The sequence below is a fragment of the Peromyscus maniculatus genome, chromosome 21 (assembly GCF_049852395.1).
Source record: "Peromyscus maniculatus bairdii isolate BWxNUB_F1_BW_parent chromosome 21, HU_Pman_BW_mat_3.1, whole genome shotgun sequence".
NCBI classification, from domain to species: Eukaryota; Metazoa; Chordata; class Mammalia; order Rodentia; family Cricetidae; genus Peromyscus; species Peromyscus maniculatus.
The window spans coordinates 27,855,087-27,879,870 of NC_134872.1; the positions used below are offsets into that span (position 1 = coordinate 27,855,087).

The 24,784-nt window shown below is 52.7% G+C and overlaps 1 protein-coding gene across 1 annotated transcript in view; it reads left to right on the forward strand.

The window, feature by feature from the left end:
• Positions 1-24,784, forward strand: part of Cdh23 (cadherin related 23) — a 386,250-nt gene that overhangs the window by 85,677 nt on the left and 275,789 nt on the right. Inside the window, exons 4-6 of the mRNA XM_076557194.1 lie at positions 7,445-7,587; positions 8,299-8,346; positions 8,473-8,565. Of these exons, the coding sequence (XP_076413309.1) occupies positions 7,445-7,587; positions 8,299-8,346; positions 8,473-8,565 (284 nt within the window). The remainder of the gene's footprint in view (positions 1-7,444; positions 7,588-8,298; positions 8,347-8,472; positions 8,566-24,784) is intronic.

The window sequence follows — 24,784 nt, forward strand, 5'->3', positions numbered from 1 at the left end:
GACTCGGGAAGCTGTGATTGTCCGCCCCTTGCCTGGAAGGCAGAAGGGACTGGCTGCTGAGGGCTGAGGCCGCAGTAGAGGACATGTCCCCAGCTCTGTGCTTCCTAATACCCCTTAGCTGCCTGCTCAGCGAATCCCTACCTCCAAGACAGGCTACACTGTCCCAGAGCAGGGCACTTGGTTGACCGGAGATATTGCACAGCCCTTAGGAGAGAATCCAAGGCCAGTGTGTAGGAGACTAGCTTCCCAACCATGCAGGCATCAGTTCCAGCATCCCAGGTCAAGTGCTGCTGATTTGGGCTTTATTAGGTGTGATTAGCCTTGTGCTATCCTGTCCATTAGTGTAGTAATCAGTATCTGACTGTCCTCACTTCTCACCATGGCTGGAAGGTCCAGCGGGGACTCTTCCTCTCCTCACCTTTCCTGAATGCGGCGGCAGGACTCAAGATTCTGTTGAGTGGTGACGTGGCAGTCCAGTTGCTTAGCAGGTGTAGGGAATGGGACAGCCAGGTTTGCTGCTTCCCCCAGAGCTGATAGGAATGAATGTGCTGGAGATTGGCAGCCAACAAGACAGATGAATGCTCAGAGATGGGACACTGTGAGGACAGAGAGACCTGGCGTCCTTTTGGTTGGATACACTGGATGACAGAACATTTGAGGAAGGCCCTGAGAGGTCAACTATTGCTGGGAGGTGAACGTGGAGCCTGGGCCTGGGTGACTTCTGGTGGCAGTGGTCCCAGCTGAAGCATGGCCATGAACTTGGCCCACTCAAGAGCAGTCGAAGGCAATTCAGGCAAGTCAGCGTTGACCCATTGGTATCTGTCCTATTGGGGAAGATCACTAGAGCCTTGGGATAGTCTGATTTATTTACCTTTAAAATCTTGTGAGCTGGGCAGATGGCTCAGTGATTCAAGCACTTGTTGCATAAGCATGAGGTCCTGAGTTCGAATCCCCGGAAGCCCATGCCAGGTAGGCACGGTGGCCTTCTTGCAGTTCTAGCCTCAGAAGGCTGAGACTGTATCCTCAATAAAGTGAGACTAGCCGTATCTGAGAGCTCTGGGTTTGATCGACAGACCCCGCCTCCTCCAATGAGGTGGAAGAGGGATGGAGGATGATTCTTGTTATCAACCACAGGCTTCCAACATACAGGGCACCCATGTGCACCCATGTCCACATGTGTCCTCACACATACAAATATGCATAAACACACACAGGAAAAACAGAAGAAGAAAAGATTTTAAATTTAAAATATGCACAACATAGACTTTATCCCCTCGTCAGCGTAAGACTGTGGTTTGGTAGATTGTCAGTAGTCTCCAGGACACCCCTGGTCTTGAAACTCCCAACTCTCTGCTTGTAAAACAGTAAATTGCCCTCCTCTGTTCTTCTCAGCCTCTGGACATCGACATTCTATTTCATGAGGTACCTGGGAGAAGTAGGCCTGTGCACTATTTGCCACTGTGCGAGTAGCTTATTTCGTTTAGCACAGCATCTCAAGGTTCATCCATGCTGCAGCAGGCGCCAGCACCTCCTTCCTTCTCGGGAACCCGATGATCCATTGGCTGCCTAGGCTGTGTTTTGCTTATCCATCCATCCATCCATCCATCCATCCATCCATCCATCCATCCATCCACCCACAGCTCCTTGGGCTGCTTGACCTCTTGACCATCATGAAAACTGCTATGGACGTGGGTTTGCCATGAGGAGTCTTTAAAGTCCTCCCACCCTGAGGTTAGGCAGAGTCCCAGCCTGGCTCAGCACAGACTGGAGATGGCTGGCTTGGTAGGATGGGAAGCCAAGTGCAGAAAGTCCCCTGGCTACACTGATTGAACCAGGAGGCCCGGGTCTGAGCCCTTAAATCATGCCAGACCTGGAGCGGTCCCCCTCTGCATCTAAAGCGGGAGCCATAAACCAGGCTGACTTACCGGCAGCGCTCAGAGCTCCGTTGTTTATGGCCAGCGTCTGCTCTGATTGGTAGATTCCTGTACTGTGCCCATTGTTAAATATTTGAATATGGGCCTGCAATAAACCACACCAGGACTTCTACACCTGACTGCACATCAGTCTCCTAAAGAGAGGGTGGGGGCACTGTCTAGGGGTTTGTGTTTTTAGCACCCCACCAGGCAGCTGGGCCAGCAGGGTCCAGCAGTAGCAAACATCCACCATGGCTCAGATGCACCGTCTCTGAGGTTGTTCTCTCAGAAACAGACCTTGTGATGAGTACTTAAAGGCAGATGGTTGACTAGGGAGGAGATCCCAGAAACCCTAGGAAAGGGGTGAGGATATGAGGTAGGGCCAGATGGAATTTCTGATGCTGTAATAGATTACCACAGACTAGCTAGCTTATAAAGAAGAGAAGTTCCGTTACCTTGTCCTTCTGAAGGCTAGAAGTTCAGGAGCTTGGTGCCCACATACGGTGAGGGTCTTCACCCTGCATCATAACATGGTGGGGGATCACATGGTGAGAGAGACTAAGTGTTAGCTCGGGGATCTCATCCTTGGGAAGCCTTTGCAAGGGCCTGAGTTCATCTGGTTCTGGTGGCTTCCTGAAGACCTCATCCCCAAACACCAGTAACTATGAATTAAATACGCAAGTTTTAGAGGACACATCCAAACCACAGTACGGACCTTGTCATCACTGGAAGTGACAGATGTCAGTGTAGAACATATGCCTCAGAGATGTGCCTTTGAGAGCCAAGGGAACTGGGACGCGTGTCCACCACCTCTCATCTTTATCTGTCATTTTCCATAGTCGGTCACCGAGTCCCAGCACCAGAGAGATCAATTCCGTGGCCCTTCTGGCCCATGAATGGCATGGGTTGACTCTGGTGAAAATCATGGAGTCTGACCATGGGAGGCTAGGCTGGTGTGGGTGGGGGTGGGGGTGGGGAGGGGGTGGCCCTGAGGGAGACACAGCACCAGTTGCAGCTGTTGTGGACACCCCCAGCCCCTTTCACATCATCCTCAGAAGCCCCAGCACCTATGAATCACCGGACGCCTTGCCACAAAACAAAAACTCCAGCTTCACCTACTACTGGCGGGAAAATAAAATGGTGCAGGCACTGTACAAACCCACTTGGTGATTCCTCAGTAGGTTAGACATAGAATGGCTCCATAACCCGGCAAATCTACTCCTAGACACGTGAAGAACAATTTAAAATGAGAATCCAAACAATATCTTGTACAGGGATGTTTAGATCTGCAGCATTCATAACCCTAAGGGGGAAATACCCCAAACCTCTGTTGACTGAGGAGCGTATGAACAGGATGTGTTAGATCCACACAAGAGACGATTAGTCAGCCATCAAAAGGAGCAGGGCTGTAATACAGGCACCAGCACGGGCCAGCTTTACAGATGGTGCTAACTGAAGGCCACAGACTGTGGTTCTGTTGATGTGAACATCAGCTCTCGTACAGGCACCGGCGTGGACCAGGCTTACAGATGGTGCTAACTGAAAGCCACACACAAGGCCACAGACTGTGGTTCTGTTGATGTGAACGTCCAGGGCAGGCAAGAGATGCAAGTGGAAGTGTAGAAACCAGACTAAGAAGTGTGATGGGGACACTTTCCTTCACGGATGATGGAAGATGGTTGCCCAGCGCCGTGAATGCCTCAGAAGGTACCAGATTGTACCCTTTGGATTGTGAAGATGCTGAATTTCATGAGGTGGTTATTTTGCTTGTGTTTAGAAGAGACAGGGTCCGTGTAGCCCAGACTGACTTCAGACCTGCTGTGTGGCCAAGGATGACCTTGAACTCCCAATTGTCCTCTTCCCCATCTCCCAGGTGCATGCACCACAGGCATGCACCACCACACTTGCTTTGTGCCGTGCTCGGGACGCAACCCCAGGCCTTGTGCATATGGGCAAACAAGTGCTCCATCAGCTGATCTGCATCCTGAGCCCACCAGATTTTTTTTTTTTTTTTGCTTTAAATCACACCAAGTATTCTGTATCCAAGATGCTGTTATCTTAAGGTGGGGACCAGACCCTGTGGGACCTGTGCACCGCAGGGTCTCCCAGCCAGGGATGGTAATCCTACAAGAGAGGATGGGGGGGCGCCTGGACTAGAGCCAAGTCCCACAAAACGACCTGATTTCTGCAGGGACAATATGGCCAGAGATTGCTGGTTGGGGCAGCCTGCGCGCTTTCCAGAGGAGCCAGCTCTGGCCACTTGCACGGTGCAGCCAAGAACACTGGGCGGGGGAGGAGGTGCCCAGCTGGAAAACTGTGGGGTGTCTTGTCTTAAATATAATATTAAATCAGCACCTTTAATTAGTGCGCTTAGAAAAGGCCACTAGCAATTACCTGGGACACCAAGAAGGCGTGCTCTAGAAAGAGCCTGTGAGGAAGCCACAAAAGACCATTTTGAGCAGCGCATAATTGAGGAGAAAATGGATAAAAGTCCAGGAAATTACAGGGTGGGTGACAGCAGCTGATGGCCCCATCCCTATCCTGCCCAGCGTCCCCTCCCTGGGAGGACCCGAGTGTCAGGCCTGGGAAAGCCATTTAGGATATCAGGTTCAGTCACACGACCTTGGCTGCAGGGCTGATGTGGACTTCCCACAATCCCCTTGGCCAGCCGGAGCTTAGCCTCACTGAGCCCTGTACCTGGATCAGGATGGAGCTGGCAAGTGAGGCAATTTTTCTGAGGGCTGCAGTGAAGATCTTTACACTGTGGAGAATCAGGGCACATGGTGGGGGTGGGGGGTTCTTGTCTCCTGTGAGGAATTGGCCCAAGGCTTGGAAATCAGCTCTTTGTTCCCCACATCTGACAACAGAGATGTGATATGTGTGTGTATGTATGTATGTATGAGTATGTATGATCTATCTATCTATTTATCTATCTATCATCTATCCATCCATCCATCCATCCATCTACATCACATACAGAGATATAGATATGATTGCACCAACCCCACAGCTTCCCAGAGTTTTCTTGAGTGCGAGCAGCAGGAAATATTAGATAGAAGGATTTATATTGCAGAGATAAACAGATAGAAAATAAAGGATAGCCTTGAGAGGGCCTGGAACCTTTTCCAATGGGCCCTGACTGTCTTTGCCCCAGGGTATTTATAGAGATGCCAAGGGGTGGAGCAAAACCTCCTCCCCCAGCACAGCCAAGTGCAGACCATCTCAGACACCTGCACTCAGGCCCGTGGCCCTAATAATCCTCTATGTGGACCTGCTGGGTAAAGCCATGAGGAACCTGGAAATGGGCTCCCACATATGATGTATGTATATGTCTATTCTTGGAAACCAGGAGTCGAGGCTGGAAATGCCTGCAGTTTTAGAGTATATCTTTTAAAATGCACTGTACAGTGCATGTGGCTCCCAGTTGGCCCTCACCATTTGGATATCTGGTCTTTGGGAAGGTCAGCTTGATTTACCCATGACTTCCACACACTCCACCCTTCTGACTTAGGCAAAAAAGGCATTGAGCTTGGCATGTAGGCGTTCAGAGACAGGATCATGTGCTTCCTATCGCCCACTGTTCAACCAGGCATTTGCTAACTGCTTCTGGCTCCTCCCTCTGTGAGATGGGAAAGTTGTCTCCAAGCTATTCTGATCTTGTTCCATGCTCTCTCTCACCTCCCCAATGCCCCTCTCGTCTCTCACCTCCTTCATCACCACAAATGCGGTCTGACAATGGGAGAGGCTATGTTCCTTCCCTGAATCTCAGTGTCCTCATCTATAAAATGGGTAGAATAATGACCACCAAAGAGGATTGAATGAGCAAATTTAAGTGAATGCTCCCCCCCCCCAAAAAAAAAAAACCAAAAAACTTCCCATTTGGGGATTCTGGTGAGGGTCTGACAGGAACATTTCTGTGGAATTCTTGCTTACTGTGGAAGAACTGAATCTCCAGCCTGGACTATGGAGTGCAGCTCTGCCTTCTGCTAACCACAAGACTGTGGGAAATAATGACGTCACTGGCTAGTGCCTTAAAAGCTCCAAGGCAGACAGTATGGCGTATGGAGCTCCCTGCCTGCCTTTGCTCAGGGCTCACAAGTGTCGGTGGTCGCTGTCAGTAGAGCTGCTCTGTTATCTGCTTCCTGAAGAAAGTCCCTAGTCACAGACCCGCAGTCCCACCTTCCTCCCCTTCCTTTGCTCTTTGAGGCTGTCGGTTAAATATGAACATCATCAGTATTTGGGGATGAGATAGTGCCTGTCCCATTTTGCAGATTCAACTGGACCCTAAAAAGAAGGGAGTTGCCCAATCCAAGGCTCTGAGATGATGGCACTAGATCTTCCCTTCAGAGGCCTCCACACTGCATCCCCAGCTCCTTAGGGGCTTAAGGGTCTCCTGAGGCTGAGGTGACCAGCTATCCCAGCTATCCTGGAGCTTTGGGGACTTGGCAGAATCCTCTTGTGCCAGAATCCTCTTCATCTTGGTTAAATGGGGCAATGGGCTCCTCCTTTTTGAAAGCCACTCAGGAACCTGGGAGCCCCAGGACAAGATATTCTATACCAACCTTCTGAGCCAGGCTATACAGCACCACCCTGATGCCTGGGATGGCCTATGTCCAGAGCATTACATCCTGATGAGGGTGACCCCTACCTTCTGGTCTTCTTCTCGAGGACAGGAACCAGACTCTGTCAGAAAGAGTCTTGGAGAGACACATCTTCTTAGCCTCCATGCAGAGATGAAGACCAGAACATTTTGCAAACTAGTGTGAAGTAGAAAAGATGTTTCTATTGGCAGAAGATGGAAATCCAAACACAACACAAGTAGGAATAAAACAAAAGAGCAGGGAAGGAAGGGTGTGGTCATCAGTGCCTACAGCTGAGACCTCCAGAGGACTGAGCCAGTACCTGGACCTGTGGTCACGCACCTCCATCCCAGCAGGAATGCCTTCTCCAGGTCCACAAGCTCTGCTAGCTTCCTTGACAGCCTGCTTCTCAGGCATGCTATTCTTGTAGGTGCCAGACTGGCCCAGTCAACAACCAAAAGGAATGAGAGCACAAGTCCCAGAGTTGGCTTTGATTGGCTAGTCTGAGTCACATACTCATCCCTGAGCCAATCATCGTGATGGGAGAGAGGAAACACTCTGATTGGCTAGGGTTGAGTTATGCACCCAACTTGGGACATAAGAATGGACGTATTGGAAGTCTGCCCTCATCTGAACCACCAGGGAAAGGTCTTCAGATTACAACCAGAGAGGTCACAGCTGTCCATTTCACACCTAGAACATGGCGAATGAGGGGGGTCTGTGTTACAGCTGTGTACACCCTGTGACAGGTGGGCCAGGACAGAAGTGGAGAGGCGTGTGTGTAGTCCAATGATGCTTAGGAGGTTGGGGGATGATTGTTGGCCTCTGGAAGACCTGGAAGTGTTTGAGGTGGCTGTGCCCTGAAGGATGCCCCATCCTTTGGGCAAGGTGGGAAGAAATGAGCCTGACCTTTGTCTTGTCCCCTTCCCCTCTCTCGTCCCACCACTCCAGGCTCTTCTGTGACCCAGCTGCTGGCCCGGGACATGGACAATGACCCCTTGGTGTTTGGCGTGTCTGGTGAGGAGGCCTCCCGCTTCTTTGCCGTGGAGCCTGACACTGGTGTGGTGTGGCTCCGGCAGCCTCTGGACAGAGAGGTATGGCACGTGACTCCCTAATCTAAGCCCTTTTCTGGAGGAGCAGGGGCAGCCAATGGAAGAGGGTGACTCACCATCTTTGAGGGGGGGGGATCTTCTTCCAAGGCCCCATCCTACCTCTGCTGGGACCATTTGTTTTAGCAGTAGGCTCTCTTTCCAGGGCTGTGTCAGACCTGGGGCTGGAGTGGGTTGGATGAGGGTTCTCTGAGCCAGGAGTAGCATTGGATCAACAAGAGGAACGTGACCATGCGGTCGGTCATCGCTTGTGGCATCATCCCATGTGGGGTAGACTAGTTTAACTCCACCCCTGCAGAAGTTTTCTAGAGCGATGATCATGGCAGTCCTTAGCAAAGGAAGGGCAGGGTTTGAACACATCCCCAGGCCACGTCCCCTCCTACATCTCAGGGCAGGGCCACTGAAGTGTTTAGTGGCTTGCTCAGCATCACGCGGCCACGTGGAGGCCCAGCCAAGAGCGACACCCAAGGTTCTTGACTTTGTCCCTCAATTGTCTTCAGGAAAGATTCAGAGTCCACATTTGCCTCCCCAGTGCCAAGGGCAGTGCCAGCCTTTTAGGGACATCTATGGACACCAGACCCAGATGAGGTCCTGGGCAGTGCTAAAGCCCCTGCAGCCACATCCAGGGCCACAACCCAGGGCCAGGACCCACGGCCTCTCTAACGCTGTTCTCTCTCTCCCTCCCTTTTCTTTTAGACTAAGTCTGAGTTCACAGTGGAGTTCTCCGTCAGCGATCACCAAGGGGTGAGTGTCCCGCGAGGCCCTCTAGTCCTAGGAAGGCTGTTCCTGGACTCAGCAGGTCCCTGGGCTGCATGGGTGGGAAGAGACCAGAGGGAGAGACAGTGTTGAACCCTGCACTTCTCTCCCCAGGTGATCACTCGGAAGGTGAATATCCAAGTTGGAGATGTGAACGACAATGCACCCACGTTCCACAACCAGCCTTATAGTGTGCGCATCCCCGAGGTAAGAACCTTCTAGGTCATGTGTGGGATGGGGGGCGTGGTTGGGGTTGCTGGGACCACAGCTGTTCTCCGGTCTGGCTGGGTGGCATGGATGGTGATCTCAGAGTACAAGTTAGTTGCACTGTCTCCTGGGCACACTCTAGCCCGGATTCCACTTGGGGCCAAGGAGAGCCTCCCATCCTGTGGTTGAAAGAATGCCTGGGCCAGTGCGTGGAGCCTCAGGCCTGAGAGAAGTCCTGCTCTGGCAGAGCTCACCCCCATCTAGAGTTAGTAATGGAACAGGAACTGGGGGAAAGCAAGTGTTCTACCCTCTTCCTCTCCAAGTGTAGCCTGCTGTGAGCCTCGGACAAGGCTTGTGGGCAGGCCTTACCCCAGACCTACATGCTTTGGCCAGAATCGGGTCCCTGCAGGACTTGGGAATTTGCAGGCTCCTAGTTGTGTGGTCTGGCCTGCAGTTCCCCAGAGCTTCTGTTCTGTGTACTCTGAATATGTTTGCATGAGTGCATGCGTGTAAAATCAAGCCATCGCTGGTAATTGAGAAGTACAAATTATTGCATTACAAACGGTTCATTAATAAGCTGGCTCCCGATGGCACCGGGGCTCTCCCTTCGCTTACCGTCCGTCGCCACGGTGGCTGATGGCAGTCTCAAGGGCTGGCAGCTAGCTGTGAGAAGACCCTCACTGAGACTGATAAAGAGCTTCTAACTGGGTGTCCCTCAAGCCTGACCTCGGGGCTCTAGCTGGGGTGAAAACAATGGGAGATATAGTCCTCCGAAAAGGCAAGCTGGCACCAGACACTTGAGTCCTAACTCCTTTATGCCGGCTGTCACCGGGGAACAAAAAGAGCCAAGAATATGGCTTATGTGGGAGAGGGACTTGCCCAAGGTCACACAGCTGTAACTTTGACCTTGACTTCTGAGGCAGCAAAGACACCCAAAGGATGAAGGGATCTTGTCTCAGAACCCAGAGATCCTGGCCCTCACCACTCAATGGTGAGCCAAGGGTCCTAACAATAGTTTCAGTTGGAGGGGGGGCGGGGACACAGCTGTAAAGCTGGGACCGCCCAGTGGTGCCTGGGACAGGATGGCGGGAGAGAGGGCCCACATTCATCGGCACAGGGGCACAGTACCCTGACATGCCCGGGGACAACAGCTTGGCTTCCAGCTCTCGCTCACTTGGAAATGCCCCTAATTCAATTAAGGGGCTCTGCGTGCCAGCCTGCACTCCGAGCCTGGACTCAGAAGCCAAGGGCATGGCTCGGAGTTAATGAGCCTTGTGCCCATTGCTCAGCTGCCATCCTGGCAGGCCCGGCTGTCCTCTGTCCTCCCTGGAGAGGGAATGGCAGGCCATAGCAGTGGTAAGAGGACAAGCAGTCCTGTGCCCTGCTTCCCAGCCCTTGGGCTGGAGGCCAGCTCTTTCCTCTCTCATCCTGCAGAGATGCATTCTGCAGAGTACACCCCTACTGGAACCCCCAGCCCCACCCCCTGGGGTCCTCCGAGTCTCTTGGCTTCCACTGTTGTGCATTTCATTAGCAAGGATTGTCTGTCCCGTGTCTGGCCTGGCTTGGTTCTGTGTGGCTCTCATTCTCAGGAGGCCCGAGAAGCCGTAGAAACAGAGAATGTCGGGGCTCAAAGCAAATAGCCCCAGGACACACTTCTGCCCATGCATTGACTTTAACCCCTCTGGGCCTAGTCGTCCCCTCCCAACCCCCCCCTCCCTCACATAAGAATGAAGAGGTGAGATAGGTATCTGCTGAGGAGGGCTTCTGCAAAGGGCATGTGGTGCTAGAGGAAGGCCTGTGCTGTTTATTAGCTTGTGAGTGGACATCTATGGTCACTCTGTGGCCTGATACTTGATGCTGGCTTTGGGGATGCTCAGCGTGTCCAGGGCACATGGTATCAGCTAGATGGAGACCCAGCCATCTGGGCATGGCCCAGCCTGGGCCTGGTGTGGTCACCTGAGCTGGAACTGAGCTGCTTGGCTCAAGCTTCAGCTGGGGAGCCAGTACAGGCGCTGGCCCCGGGCCTGGAACGGAGACCATAGTTCTCTGCTTGCGTTAAAGGTATCCTGGACATACCGTGGTCCACTGGAGAGGCAAGTTCAGTGGCAGAGGCCCTTGAATGGGGGCAGGGTGAGACTGAAGCCCAGAGTGATGGGGTGAAGGGAGGAACAAGCATTGCCACAGACCCTGCTGGGAATGAGTGCCTGGTAACTGCCAGAGTGTCTGGGACTTCCCCAGGCTTCCTGGAGGAGGTGGCCTTCTAGTAGCCCTGATAACAGTAAGAGGAAGGACAATAGAGACAAGGGACCTAGCCTCTGGTCCTTGTCATGCAAACTGCCTGGGTAAGACTTAGATCTGCCATAGCCTGTCTGCTGGCTCGGTGTGCCTATGGAAGAGGGAGGGGGATACAGCTGCCTAACTAGGGTATTGACCAGGACTTTTCCCATTAAGAGTCTAAGGGTGGAGCCTGGCTGGGGTGCTCTTTACTTCCCAGGACTTTCTTGTGCTTTAGGGATGGTGGAAAAATTCCTAGACTGCCTCCATCTATCCACCCAAGTCCTCTATGAGCTTTTAAGCCACTGTACCAAATCCCTTACCTTCCTAACCTCAATGTCCCTAACCCTGGGCCCTGATAATTAACTAGTCCCTGTGGCCAGAAGAGCATGACTGTGATGCTATTCCACTCTCCCGCCTTGCCAAGGATGTACTGAGCTCCCGTGCATGGAGGCGGGCAAGTAGATGCAGGAGAGCCGTGCGCCTCCAAACATCCTGCACAGTGTATTAGAACGATGATGAACCAGGGGGTCCTCTGGTGCCCCAGCAGAATTTCCTGGCTGACTGTTCAGAGGTGTCTTCCCAATCCTGTGTGATTCTGCCTCAGAAGATCAAGGAGAGCTGGTCTAGGGATCGGATTTTGTGTAAGAGGTCCTGGGGCAAGCTACGCTTAGGCAAGACAGCGCCCCATTGCTGAGCTCTGTCCATCCTTTCAAACTTCTCTTCTGGGTAGGGTCTTGCAAAGTGGCCTAGGCTGGCCTCCAAACACATGACAGGCCTGTGCCACCACACAGGGGAGACTAGAAACCTGCAAGCCGGTGACAGTGAGGCCCAGCTAGGTTCGGAGAACTTCACAGGGTGACCATGACGGTTCCTGAAAGGGGCTGAGAGCAGCTGCCTCGTATGAGAACCCGCAGCAGTCCGTGATGCCCATGGGGACCTCAGTCCCTGAGGTCGGGAATAGTGGGGTGGGAGACACTTAAGCCGAGGCTCAATCCCCCAGTCTGCCCAGCCCTGCCTGTGCCTGGTGCCCCTCAGGATCCAGCCTCTCCACTGGGAGAAAGCAGACAGGTGTGTGTGTGTGTGTTTGTGTTTGCTCTGTCTTCCCACATGCCCACCCTCCTCCCCTCGCTAAGCGGCTCTCTGTGTAATTATCCATTTTATCAGGGCGAAAGGCCCCGCAATTCACTTGTCGAAGCTCTAACGAGGGAGCGCGGATGCTTTCAAGTCCGTAAAGAAAAGGGAAATCCGGCTAGAATTGGCAACTTAATTCACCAAGCCAGCCTCGACAGACCTCATTAAGCCCCCGTGTATTCATTTCAGCCTAATGGCTGTCACGCTGACTGCTGTTTGATTTGCTGTAATAGACTTTTATGGCCTGCCAATTTGCTCGGACGTGTTTGCCTGTGTCTGTGCCCAGCGGTACTGCTCCACTACCTCGGCGAGGGGGCCCCCGGCTTGCCTTGCTGACCTTCAGCGCTGCCCAAGCCTGCTCTTCTCTGGAGGCCAGTTCTCAGTCCCGCAGGGTGCCGAGGGAGGTGACCCTGATGCTGGGGTATTTGGGCAGGGGGGTAAGTGTGAGGTTAGAAGTCCTGAAGGGCTGGTGGCTTCCAGGACAAGCAATCAAGAGTTCCCTGGAGTCTCGGGGACACCGTGTCCTTGACGTTAGCACAAGGGCAGCCTCCTCAGCTGGGCAGCTCCGGCTTTTATCCATCTGGCCACAACATACCTTCCACCTCACTCGGCTGAATCCTCCTATCTACCGGAGGGCTGGTTCAGTACCTTCAGTCTGCCTGCCTGGCTTTCTCTAGTCCCACACTTACCTTTCTAACTCATTAAAGTCCAACTCAATTGAGCCTTCAAAGCCCAGCTTGAATCTGCGCAGCCTGATCTGCAGCGTGCTTTTTTTTTTTTTCCCCATGAAACAAACATTTGTTGAACAGCCACTGGGCAGGGCCCTTAAATGACTTGGGCATGGGGTGGGGGGGTTCTTAGATGACTTGGACATGCAGGGGAGGGGGGAATGGATCCCCCCACTTTCCAGTTAAGCTGCTTTAAATGAGAACTTTCTCTATTCATATTCATTCTTATCCCTTCCTGCACTCTCTATGTCTCTGTCTGTCTGTCTGTCTATCTGTCTGATTAAAAGGGCTTTGCGCATGTCTAACACTGAGCCACACATCTAGCCCCCCTTTACCTTTTATTTTGAAATAGTCTCACCAAGTGACCCAAGCTGGCCTTGACCATACAGCCCTCCTGCCTCATGCTCCCAAAGAGCTAGAATTACAGGCCTGTACCACCAGGCCCAGCTTAGACCTCTCATCTTCTCTACAAAATGAATGATAATATTTGTCACCAATAAGGTTGTTAGACCTATGCTAACATCAGTAGGAGAAGTTCTTAGCCTAAATGCTGCTGAATAAGGTTGAGATCATCATCCTCAGGAGAAGGCCATATGATAAAGGGAGAAACCAGTGAGTGACATCTAACTGTGCCTCCAGTTATTAAATGTTATGATGACTTTGTATGTGCAGCACATTGGAAACATATGGGGTGTATGTTCTAGGTCCTATTGGGATGCATAGGAGTTCCTTAGAGTAGATAACTAATATCATGAATTTCCTGGAATCTTTGGGTATCTTTTTTTATATGCTGGAATTTCCCAAGGAAGCTGAATTCTAACCCCGATTGGAGGCCCTGCTGAAGCCAGATGGTAGCTGGGGGCCAGGAGGATAGGTCCCTTTTAAGTCCCCAAGCTACCTCAAAGAGACAAATGGAGACAAAGCCAGGCTGCAAGTAGGCCCCCTGGGCCCTGCCCAGGTCTCTGTGGCACTTGGATCCCACAGCGATCTTTGTCAGCTGTGGCTTCAGGTGACCAGTTGTGAAGTGAAGAGGCTAAGGATAGGGGAAAGAGGCCCTTACCAGAGAGCGGCCTCGGGTCCTACTGGGGACCTGTTCCTGTCACTTAATAAGGACAGAGGACCATTACTCACTGCCTGGACCTTATACATAGATGGGACAGATGGGTGGCCATCAGCCAATGAAAGCAGTTTTGGCTGATTTTCTGTCGCTGTGATGAGACACCATGACCAAGGCCACTTGTGATGATCATGGACTCATCATCTGAAACTGTAAGCCTCTATTAAATGCTTTCTTCTATAAGATGTCTTGGTCATAGTGTCTTAACACAGCAATAGAAAAGTAACTGAGACAATTAAGCGAGTCCATGGTCATCACAGCATGGAGCATGGCAGCAGGCAGGCAGGCATGGTGCTAGAGAGCTACATTCTGACCCACAAGTAGGAGGCAGAGAGGACTAACCAGGAATGGCACAGGCTTTTGAAACTTTAAAGCCTGTGACTAGTGACACACCTTCTCCAACAAGGCCACACCTCTTAATCCTTCCCAAACAGTTCCACCAACTGGAACCAAGCATTCTGATACATGAGCCTCTAGGGGCCATTCTCAGTCAACCCGTCATACTAGGAACATGTTGCCGCTTCCAGGATGGTCATTCTTGCTGTTCCCATTCTAGATGTGGGGCCGAGGACAGAAAGGCTCAGAACCAGCCTTAGCTAGAAGGACCTTAAGAGGAGCTAGATCTGGTCTTACCTTGGGCCAGCTGCTTTTCTTCCACCTCCAGAATGGCAACACTTACAGCCTATTCTTCACAGACATTCTTGTAGCAACCCAGTGAAATGGCAGTACACATGTGAAGTGCTCAGCCTGGGGACCAGGATGAACATGTGTCTGGCACATGGCTGTGGCTCTGACCATTACCATCTGTATATCTGTCTCCACCAGTAGCGCAAGGATGAGACTTGGTCACCTGGGCCTGCCGAGCACCAGCACAGGCCCTGGCATGTGCATGGTGCCAAGTGAATGTCTCACTGTGGATGAACCTCACAATGGGCAGAGCTGTGCCACCTCTCTGTCTGGTGGCACTCCTGAAGATGAGAGGAAAGCTTATATAGGGGCTTTGCCAGCCAGAGCGTCTTCCCAAGGTGGAGGTTCAGAGCAGCAGGCATGGCACTGACCTGGGATGGGGGACCAATTCATAGCCTGCTCCTCATTTCCTCCTACGTTATCAAAATAGTTGTGTTCCAAGCTGGGAGCCTTTGGTGCCTTCCAGCCCCTGGATCTTAGAATCTCCATGCTAAAGCGTGTAGGGAGTCATGAGGTGGTGCCTATATGAGCCCAGAGCATGTGAGGAGCCAAGGAGGCCAACTTCTTAGAACCCTAGCGTGCCTTCAGTGTGCGAGTTAGCAGTGAATGATTTATGAACTGCATCCTCAGGTTGCAGGAGAGGTGGGGGGGTGGGGCTCCCCCTGGCATGGGCTGCCATCCCCTCTAAGGTGTCAGTTTTACTCACGATAGTGTCGTCTCCCCCCCCCCCACGCCAGGGAAGGCAGCCCCTTGACAGGCTGTATTAATTTATTTGTCGGGGCCACAGTGCCTGCAGCCCCCTCCGCATCTGTAGCCAGTGGCCTATTGATCTGGAAGGGAGAGAACGATAAATCATCTTGGCCTGGGACTCTTGCTGGCCACAGTGGGGCAGCTGGCTCCCCAAGACGGCAGCCTGCGATATCTCTATGCCCCCCGGCTCTCACCCACCCTCTTACTTGTGGCTTTGGTCTGCTCCCTCTGTCAGCACAGTGACAGATCCCTGGGACCCGCTCCCCGCCCCCCCCCCCCCAACTTCCCCAACAGAAGTGCATGCCACAGCCCGCAGCAGCAGCCAAGACAGCAGGCACTGGGTTAGCAGCAGACATGCCCCTTGTGTATCCAGCTATCACCTGTTCCAAGGAGGGTGTGTGTGTGTGTGTGTGTGTGTGTATGTGTGTGTGTGTGTGAGAGAGAGAGAGAGAGAAAGAGAGAGAGAGAGAGAGAGAGAGAGAGAGAGAGAGAGAGAGAGAGAGAGAGAGAACTTATTTAAATACTTTCATCTGAGTCATCTGGGTCTTGGGAAATGTAAGGCTCAGTGTGTAAAGTCCTTGCCATGCAAACTTGAGGACCCGAGTTTGAATCCTCAGAGCCCATGTCAGTCTGGGCATAGCAGAATGCACTTGTAACCCAGCACTCTCTACAGTGAGACAGGAGGCAGAGATGGGAGAAGCCCCAGAAGTGTGTGGGCCAGCTAGCCTGGAGGATGAGGCAGCTAACGACAGAGACCCTGTCTCAAGGTAGAAGGTGAAGACTGATGCCCGAGGTTGTCCCCCAAAACTCCACACATGTGCCGTGGCTTGTGTGCCCACACATGTGCACACACATGTACCCACACACACAGGTACATCTGTCTCTGGGACCTCTCAGTATCCTTTCATCTCCACGGCAGCTCTGAGCAAGAGAGGACTTGAGTTTTACATTTATAGACGAGGGAAACTGAGGCCAAGATGAATAGCCTGCTGACTTTTCTCCAGGTCCCCAAGTGAAGTCATTTGCACAACACCACTGTCTATAGAGATGTCCTTCTGTGCATGTGTGCTGTCTGCCCCACCATTTCCAGAGTGGCCCTCTTCTGCAAGGACTTTCAACACCACCCACTCACAACATTGTTGTGTGTGTGTGTTTGTGTGCCTGCTTGTGATTGGCTGCAACCTCCAGGGATGAGATCCTGATTAAGTCAGAATAGGGAAAGGGGCCAGGAACACTCTGCCTTGTGTCTCGGTTTACCCCAAAGAGGTCAAGTTGTCTTCATACCTTATACACAGGTCAATGGGGTCTTGTGGCAACTTCACCCAGTGCTCCCTGACAGCTCTGTGCAATAAGGGCTCAGTCCCACCGGTGTCCTCCTGCAGCTGGGGACCCAGCCATAGCTCTTGTGATGCTCCTTGGGTTTGTGGGCTAGTCGATACCCAGAGGTTGCTGCCGTTCCAGCTGTCAGGTAGCAGTGTACGTAAGAACTAGGTGACTGTCTCTCCCAAGGGCTTGCCTCCATCCTGTCCCCAGCCACCTCCTCCTGCTTCTTAGCTACCAGGAAGGACAACAGTGGCCCCAGAACTGAACCCAGGAAGCATCACCCAGCCATATACTCAAAGGTTCCTTGCTCACCAGGGAAGTGAGGTTGAAGACATTGATTCCCCAAGACCTATGTCTCCTCCCTCGAGTATGTGGGATATGGCAAGGCTCATAGGCACCCTTCCTGCACCCTCCACCTGAGGAAAGAGGACACCACAAGATGCAGGGAGCCAGATGTCATTAAGATGACTATTTGGCCTTAAAAGCAATAATGTTCTTAATGGCATCGGTTTCTTTGTTAAATCTGGCTGGGAGTCTTTGGGCTCATAGAAGAGACTGGCAGTGACTGTAAGTCCTGTCCCATGCCATGAAGCAGGATCTTAGTAGAGCCAGCTCACAGGTGCTAGGAATGCTCGGGTACATGCCAGGACACCTTTTATTGCTTCCCACCCATTCAATAATGACTCTAGATGCAGAAGGAAAGGATGGCTGCAGCCTGATGCCCTGTGCCCGGAGTCCAGCTGCTATTTCGTGGCTCCCTGTCCCTTTAAGGGTCTCCTCCTCTCTCACACGAGGCCTTCTTCTACAGTGGAAGACCTGGGTGGGGCTGGCTCAGGAAATCCCGGGTCCCAGGAGGCTACAACCAGGAGCAGCTTATGTCTTTCTGCATCAGAGGAACCTGTGTCTGGCTGTGACACAGAGCCTGGGTCCCTGATGGGATGCCCTGTCATAGAGTCACACATGCAAGTTCTTACTCCAGACTGGGTGGCCTGGCAACCAACCACTCCGAGCCTCTGCGTCTTCTAGCACGGAGTTGTCGTAAGAGTTCCATGGAGGTGCAGGGGTGTCCCTTGACTGTAACTCTGTGAAAGAACCAGAACTCAGGGGGTTTCCTGGAAATGGAGAAAGCTCTCCAGGTGGGCTCCATTGCCTTGGACTGGTCAGTGGATATGAGGGGTCAGTGAGCAGAAGCTGACAGTCCAGTAGGAGATGGAAAACGTAGAGAATAGGCAGTGGAAGACCTGGGTGGGACTGGTTGTAGGAGTGTGAGGACCGGAGTCTAAATGTTTCAAACCCATGTGAATGCTGGGAGGACACAGTAGCCCACACGATCCCAGCCTCGGGAGGCAGAGATGGGATCCCCAGAGCAAGCTGGCTCATGGGACTAGACAGCTGGTGAGCTCTGCGTTCAAGAGACCCTGCTTCAATGAACGAGGTGGATGAGCGATGGAGAAGGGTTCCTAACATCAGCCTCAGGCTTCCACATGTACATACACATACACAGGGACCCCCCCACACACACATATACATGTGTGCCTACACATATGCAAAACATGCCTGTACACATGGAAGTGGCACAAAGGGGGCTGGTGAGATGGCTCAGTGGGTAAAGACACTTTCAGAGAGCAGATCTGGCGGATACCTGAGTTTGATGTCCCCAAATCCCTATAAAGGTGGGAGGAGAGAACGAACTTCTAAAAGTTGCCGTCTGACGATCCCCCCATGCACACCTTGACAAGTGTGTGCCCATCATGCCCTTTAAGTAATAATGCATTCTTAAAACATCGAAGCTCATGAAACACCCGAGCCTCCTAGGTGGCTCAGTGGTTCAGAAGACTTGCTTTGAGTTTGGTTCCCAGCACCCACACCAGGCAGCTCACAACCACTCCTGACTCCAGTTCCCGAAGGTCTGACACCCTCTTCTGACCGCTTCAGGCACTGGCACACACATATGGCACATGTTCACGTGGACACACATACAGAAATACACATAAAGCCTTATCAAAGTGAAGTGGCACACACAACAAGACATGGCGGGGTGGGGGGGGGGGTTGGGGGGGAATGGCCATGGCCGTGGAGGAGAAGAAACTGGAATATGCCCTGTGTTCCTATAGATTCCTGTCCCTCAGGGTGACAGCCTGTCCAGACATTCTGTAAGTGGTCAGTCCTTCTGCAGAGGGTCAAAGGCTTATTCAAGGCCACTTGGTCAGGGACAAAGCTCTGAGAACCTGGGCTAGTCAAAGAAGAGTCTTGGGGAAGCAACTTAGAGAACCTGTGTCCCGAGAGGCCCATTCCCTGCCAGAGGCATGCCTGTGTCCCCAGGCAGGAGGAGGTGGTGATACTCCCTAGATGTCATAGTTGGGACCCGGGACTGCCTGGAGATGCAGGGTACATACAGATGCAGAGTATGCTGGACGAACCTCCAGTGAGGCACACTCTATCTGTCACCTGGGGTACGGGGACTTAATCTCAGCCCTTGGCTTCCACTTATCCTAACAAGTATTGTCAAAACAGCTCGGGGACAGGCCCACAGCCGCCATGACATTGAGCCCCACAGCACAATGGGCTGTTTTGATGGTTTTGCCAGTTGCCTGACCCTCCTTTTTTCCTACCAGGAGGGGACAGCACTCTCACAGGCTTTCTGCGGGTGGAATTAGTATAATTTCTCTGATTCCCCAGCAGCCTTTAATTACTTTGTAACTTTGTGGTGCTTGCTAGAAGCGGGGAGGGACGGGGCTTTTCTCTCTTTATAATAACCTTAAGTGGAAGCTGCCTGTCCATCTATTAAAAAGCCCACTCTTCTCTCCAGATGAGATAATGCCACGGGGAGATATCGCTCCTGGCATAATCACTAGGTACAATAAAATAATCCCTGCTTGTTCCCTCCGTCATCCACCGCCAGCTCTCCTCCCCAGGACAGGGGTTGAGGAAAGCTGCAGGCCGGGTCACGTCCTTGTTGGAGAGGGCACAGACTAGGGATGTACCTTCTCCGAGGCTTGCCCCAGAGAGAGGGAGATGGCACAGAGGCCCCTTCTAGCTGCCCACTTCTCTCCACAAAGCTAGGGTAGCCCAGCTACTGTGCCACCTCCACAATGGCACCGCATCTCAGAAAGCCATTTTAGCTTAAGACTGTAGGCTGGGATGGGGGTGGGGAAACATGGTCGTGCCTGTCCTTCCTCAGTGGGTGGTCATTTTCCCAATGCCCAGCCTCTGTTCATCTGGGCCCTCTGCAAGATACAACCTCATGGCCACATTTGACACCCAGAGCTCTCGTCATTAGTAAATGGGACTGTTCATCTTGAGTCTGTACCCTACGGAGGGTACCCTCCCAAACATTGACATTTGAGAGCGCCAAAGGGGACCCTCAGTGCTCATGGCATTTGAAGGGAGACTCAGAAGGGAGTAAGCTTCTATGGGTCATGGGGTGGAGCCAGGGCTGAGTCCTTGTGTCTTCTCGGAAACAGGACAGTGGAGGGGCTGTACACACACACACACACACACACACACACACACACACACACACACACACACACGTGTGTGCGTGCAGCTGTGCCTACACAGGAGCCCTGTGCAGTCCCCAAGAGACCACCACCGTAAGTGGGCTTTTGACCTTGGGCCAGACCCATGAGCTCAAACCACCTTTTTATTTTATAAAGTTCCCCAGCCTCAGCGGTTTGGTTACAGCAACAGAAGCGGGGTCAGTGCAGCAGGCATCCGTGACAGGGAGGCTTTGAGTGTGGAGCCTCATGTGAGTGATGCGGGTCACTCTCTGGCGTGTTCTGAGTCAATGCCTTACGGAAGCAGCTGCGTGACGATGGGGTGATGGCTTTCCCCCACGGGAGTGCTTGCCAAGTGCAAGCATTCGTGTGACTGCCCCCCCCCCGTAGGCCTGGCCAGCCCCTTGCACAGCCCTCCCAACTCCCCCCCCCCCCCCCCCCCCCCCCCCCCCCCCCCGCTCAGCTGACCTGGTTTCTAAGGCACACAGTTCTGTTGCCTGTGGTTGCGATAGCACATAGACCCACTAGGGTTTGGTTTGGTTTTAGATAGGGTCTTATTATATATCTGAGCCCAGCCTTAAACTCAAAATCTGCCCGCCTCAGCCTTTCCAAGTCCTGAAATCACAGGCTATGTGTGGGGCTTCCGTCAGGCTTTTTTTTTTAATCGCCCAAACCACTGGGAGCAGGCAGCCGAGCTCTGCTGGGAGGCAGCTCTCCACAGTGGGGAGGGACACTGTATCGGGAGTCTCCAGAAGAGGACTAAAACCTGAATGCTGGCTGCAGCCTCAGCAGCTGTGCCCTGGAATGTTCGCTGTCTGTGACTCCGGTGGGCGCGGAATGGATGACATGAGAGATGTCTACCTGAAAGGGCCTAGACACTCTTTGCCCAGCCTAGGACACCTCTGCAGCCTCCTTGAGCTGGATAGGAAACTGATGGAGTGGAGAAAACAAAGAGAAAATGAAGAGCCTCGGAGAAGTCCTTGGAATTGGTGTGAAAGGTAGACGCCCAGTGATATAGTTAGGGAAACCCAGAGACGGCAAGCAACTTACCCAGTGCCACACAGCTAATCCCAGCTCTCACTGTTTGCTGTGCCATGACCAGTCTACATGCACTTTGTCCCTGCAGCATCCGCTCAGGGTTTGGGGTCAGTCACAGGAGTTTGCTGTCTCCAGGGAACACCCCTGAGTCTAGAGGTGGAAGAAGGCGGGGTACGTGGTTAGGAAAGGTTTCTTTGAGGTGAGTTTATTGTGTTCCAGCATCTTCTGCCTCCTTCAAAGTTGCGGTTCGTATCAGCAGCCCAATCTCTGGCCCGCATGAGAAAACACAAAAATCTTTAAAGGTTTCTTAGAGATTGGAATGGATTTTTTTTTCTTTGCTGGTCAGGGCTGGGGCAGGTGGAGGACAGAGGAATTAATTCTTGTAACACATTGTCTTGTGCCTCGTCCCCCGCCCCCACCAACCATCAGGTCTTCCAAACCCAGGGGCTAGCAAACCCTAAAAGGATTGTACCAAGCACAGCCCCAAAGATGGAGATGGAGGCGATGCGTCAGCAGTCACTGGGGCGGAAGACCCTAAATGGTGTGGAAGTAATGCCTAAAGTGTGCCGCGATTACAGACATTTCCAACGGGCCGCAGGCGACCGGGGCGGCGCCGGTGGCTGAGGAAATAAATCCTGAAGTGTGGGGCCGTGGAGAGCTGATGCCTATTGGCCAGGCACAGGGCTGGTGCAGTGAGTCCCCGGTGCAGGGCAGAGGGGGGTAGTGGGGCTCAGTCCTTCATCCCCCATCCATCTAATCCATCTGAGTTGGAGTCCCTTGGATGGGTGGCAGCCTGCCTCTTCCAGCTGGAGATGGAGCACAGTGGTAGAGGAACATTTGCCTAAGATGGGCAAGGCCTTGGGTTCCATGCCTAACACCCCCAGGCCCCTCAGATCAAACACACACACACACACACACACACACACACACACACACACACACACACACACACACACACACGGGAGAGAGAGAGAGAGAGAGAGAGAGAGAGAGAGAGAGAGAGAGAGAGAGAGAGAGAGAGAGAATGAGAATCTCTGGTGCTTTATCCCCTAAGCTTGTTGAGTTCTGCCTGATTTCACCTGAGTTTAGAACTGGCTAAGGTAGTCACGGGAGAATGCCTCATTCGAAAGAACAGGCATCATTTAAAGATGTGGTAGGCAGCATGATGACTCGACCCACCCAGTGACCTTGTTACCTCACCTGGCCACAGGCAGGGCTTTGCTGATGGGAAGGCCCCATGTTGTCTCCAGGGGATGGTCAGACAAGATGGTGTATGTGTGTGTGTGTGTGTGTGTGTGTGTGTGTGTGTGTGTGTGTGTGTGTGGTTTATCATGCTGCCGGCTTTAAAGATGGAAGTGTTGAAATACCATAGTGTGATGCCTAATACTTTGAACCTTAATCAAAAACATAAAACGTCTTAAAAAGATGGATGCAGACAGGAGCCCTGGGATGCAAGCATACTGAGAGCCTCCTGAGGCCTGAAGAGCACCCTGCCCACACTTTGATTTTAGCCCGGGGCCAGACCCACTCTGGGTCTCCGAGCTCTGGAACTCAAAGATGATACATTTGTGCTCCTTTAGGTCACTAAATATGCAATGATTCGCTACAACAGTCGTGGGTCATAGGTACAGAGGGGCTCTGAAGGCAGACAGCAGGAAGGGGGGGACGGAGTTTAATGGCACAGTCCCTGGCTTTCAGGGGACTCTGGCAGGGTTACACTCCTCAACCACAATGACACCCTTTAAAACAGAAATAGAGACCTAGGACCTTGGGACCAAGTGGCTACCACCTGGAGTTGAACTTTCAGGTTGTTGGGGGATGGGCAGAGGGGTCAGGTCAGCAGTCCAGTGCTGGCCCCACCCCTGCCACCTTGTCCTGACTTCCCTGCCCCTGTCTCCTCTGTAGAGGCTGGTCCCACGCTTATCTTCCTCTGGGTGGAAGAGCTGGGCACAGCAGTGGTACCCAAGCTTGGGAGGCTGGCACTGTCTGTAGCAGCCTCGGGGACAGTAAAGAGGATGATGAGCAGCAGGCACGGGGACCCTTCCTGCTGAGCACAGAACCCCCTTCCTGGGAACATAGGAACCCTTCCTACACAGGGCCACCTCCTGCAGGGAGAGGAACTCTCTTCCAACTGGGCTTCTACTGGCCTGCAGTTTGTAACTGAGGTCTGTAGAGTCCCCAGGGATGGAAAGGCTGCCACCCACAGGGTCCCTCTCTTTGAGGAAGGAGGAATGGGGCTCCATTGACCATTGCCTCCCACACTTTCTGCCCAGCCTCTGTTCTTGTGGAGCCTCTGTTCTTGTGGCTTGACTCACACATGGGACACGGAGACTTACCTGATGATTGAAGATAAGTCCATTTTACAATCTGTAAGGACCAAGTCTAGGAGTCCTGAGAAGAGGGAAGGCTGAATAACAATAGAAATGACAGTAACGAAGGTGGAGGGTGTCCCTCATTCATTTACATTCCTGTCACAGTCAGCTGGTGACATGGGGGTCTCAGCCAGCTTCGGGTCGCTTCAACGAAGTACCTGGCAATGACCCTATGAAGTAAAGCAAGGTTTATTGTGCTGATATCTCTGGGGCCCAGTGTCTACAGGGCACACTTCAGCCTCGGCAAGGGCTACCCCTTGTCTGAATCACCTCATGGCACATGGTGGATGCCAATGGTGGGAACAAGCTATTGCATGTATAACCAGGAATAGAAGGAGGAGAGGCTGGGTTACCCCAAGCCTCTTTGAGGGTGCACCTCCAATAACCTATGAACGTGCTACTACTAGCTTTCTGAAGAGTCTGCCACTAGCCAGTGGCAGCAGCCTGGGAACTGCATCTTTATTTTGTAAACCTCTTAGAGATAATCAACATCTGGGTCATAGCAATAGGTTTAGGATTATTCAGTTTCTAAGATGGGGACCTGCCCCCAGAGAGACCAAGTCAGTCACTCATATCACACAGCAGAGCTGGGATCTAGAGCTCCCTACTGCTCTAGTCATGGGGCTGGGCAGTGACATGGAGCTCATGCCACATCAGGGGACCATGCCTGGGATCCTTAGGAAACCTGCAGGGATAGCTAGGGCATAGGAGCTGGGGACCCCTCCCCAAGCCCTCCTTAGAGCCTTTATTCCAGGACTGGGGTCCTTGAGCTCTTCTTGCTGTGTGTTCCTGGAGAGACTGCTCTGCCTATGCCAGCACTCACGCCTGCACACACCTCACTGGGTGTCCGCCCTGCCTCCTTCTGTCCCAGTGTCTCCCTCACGGGTCAGCGCCCCAGAGCGTTAAATCATGAACAAATCGGCTGCAGCCAGCAGGAGGGTGGGACGAGGAAGGGAGGGGACATGGCCATCAAGGCCATTAGCTGTGTGCTGGCCAGGCCGACGAGGCTCGGCTGATTGGGAAAGTGGCCGGCCTCCTCTTTAGAACATGGCTTGTCGGCGGCTTCTATGGTATGATGTGCCTGAAACACGTGTGGACGGTGTGCTTTTCTGGGGATGCACAGAACCTGCACGGCTCGCAGCCAGAATATCCAGTCCAAGAGAACAGTGCTCAGATGGACCCTGTTCCTCCCAGACTAGCAAGACTTGGAAATGTCCCTTGTGAAGGAGACAGAGAAGACTAGCACACTCAGATTGGCACAGGTCTGCTGTGAGTTCTGGCCTGAACTACCAGAACAGC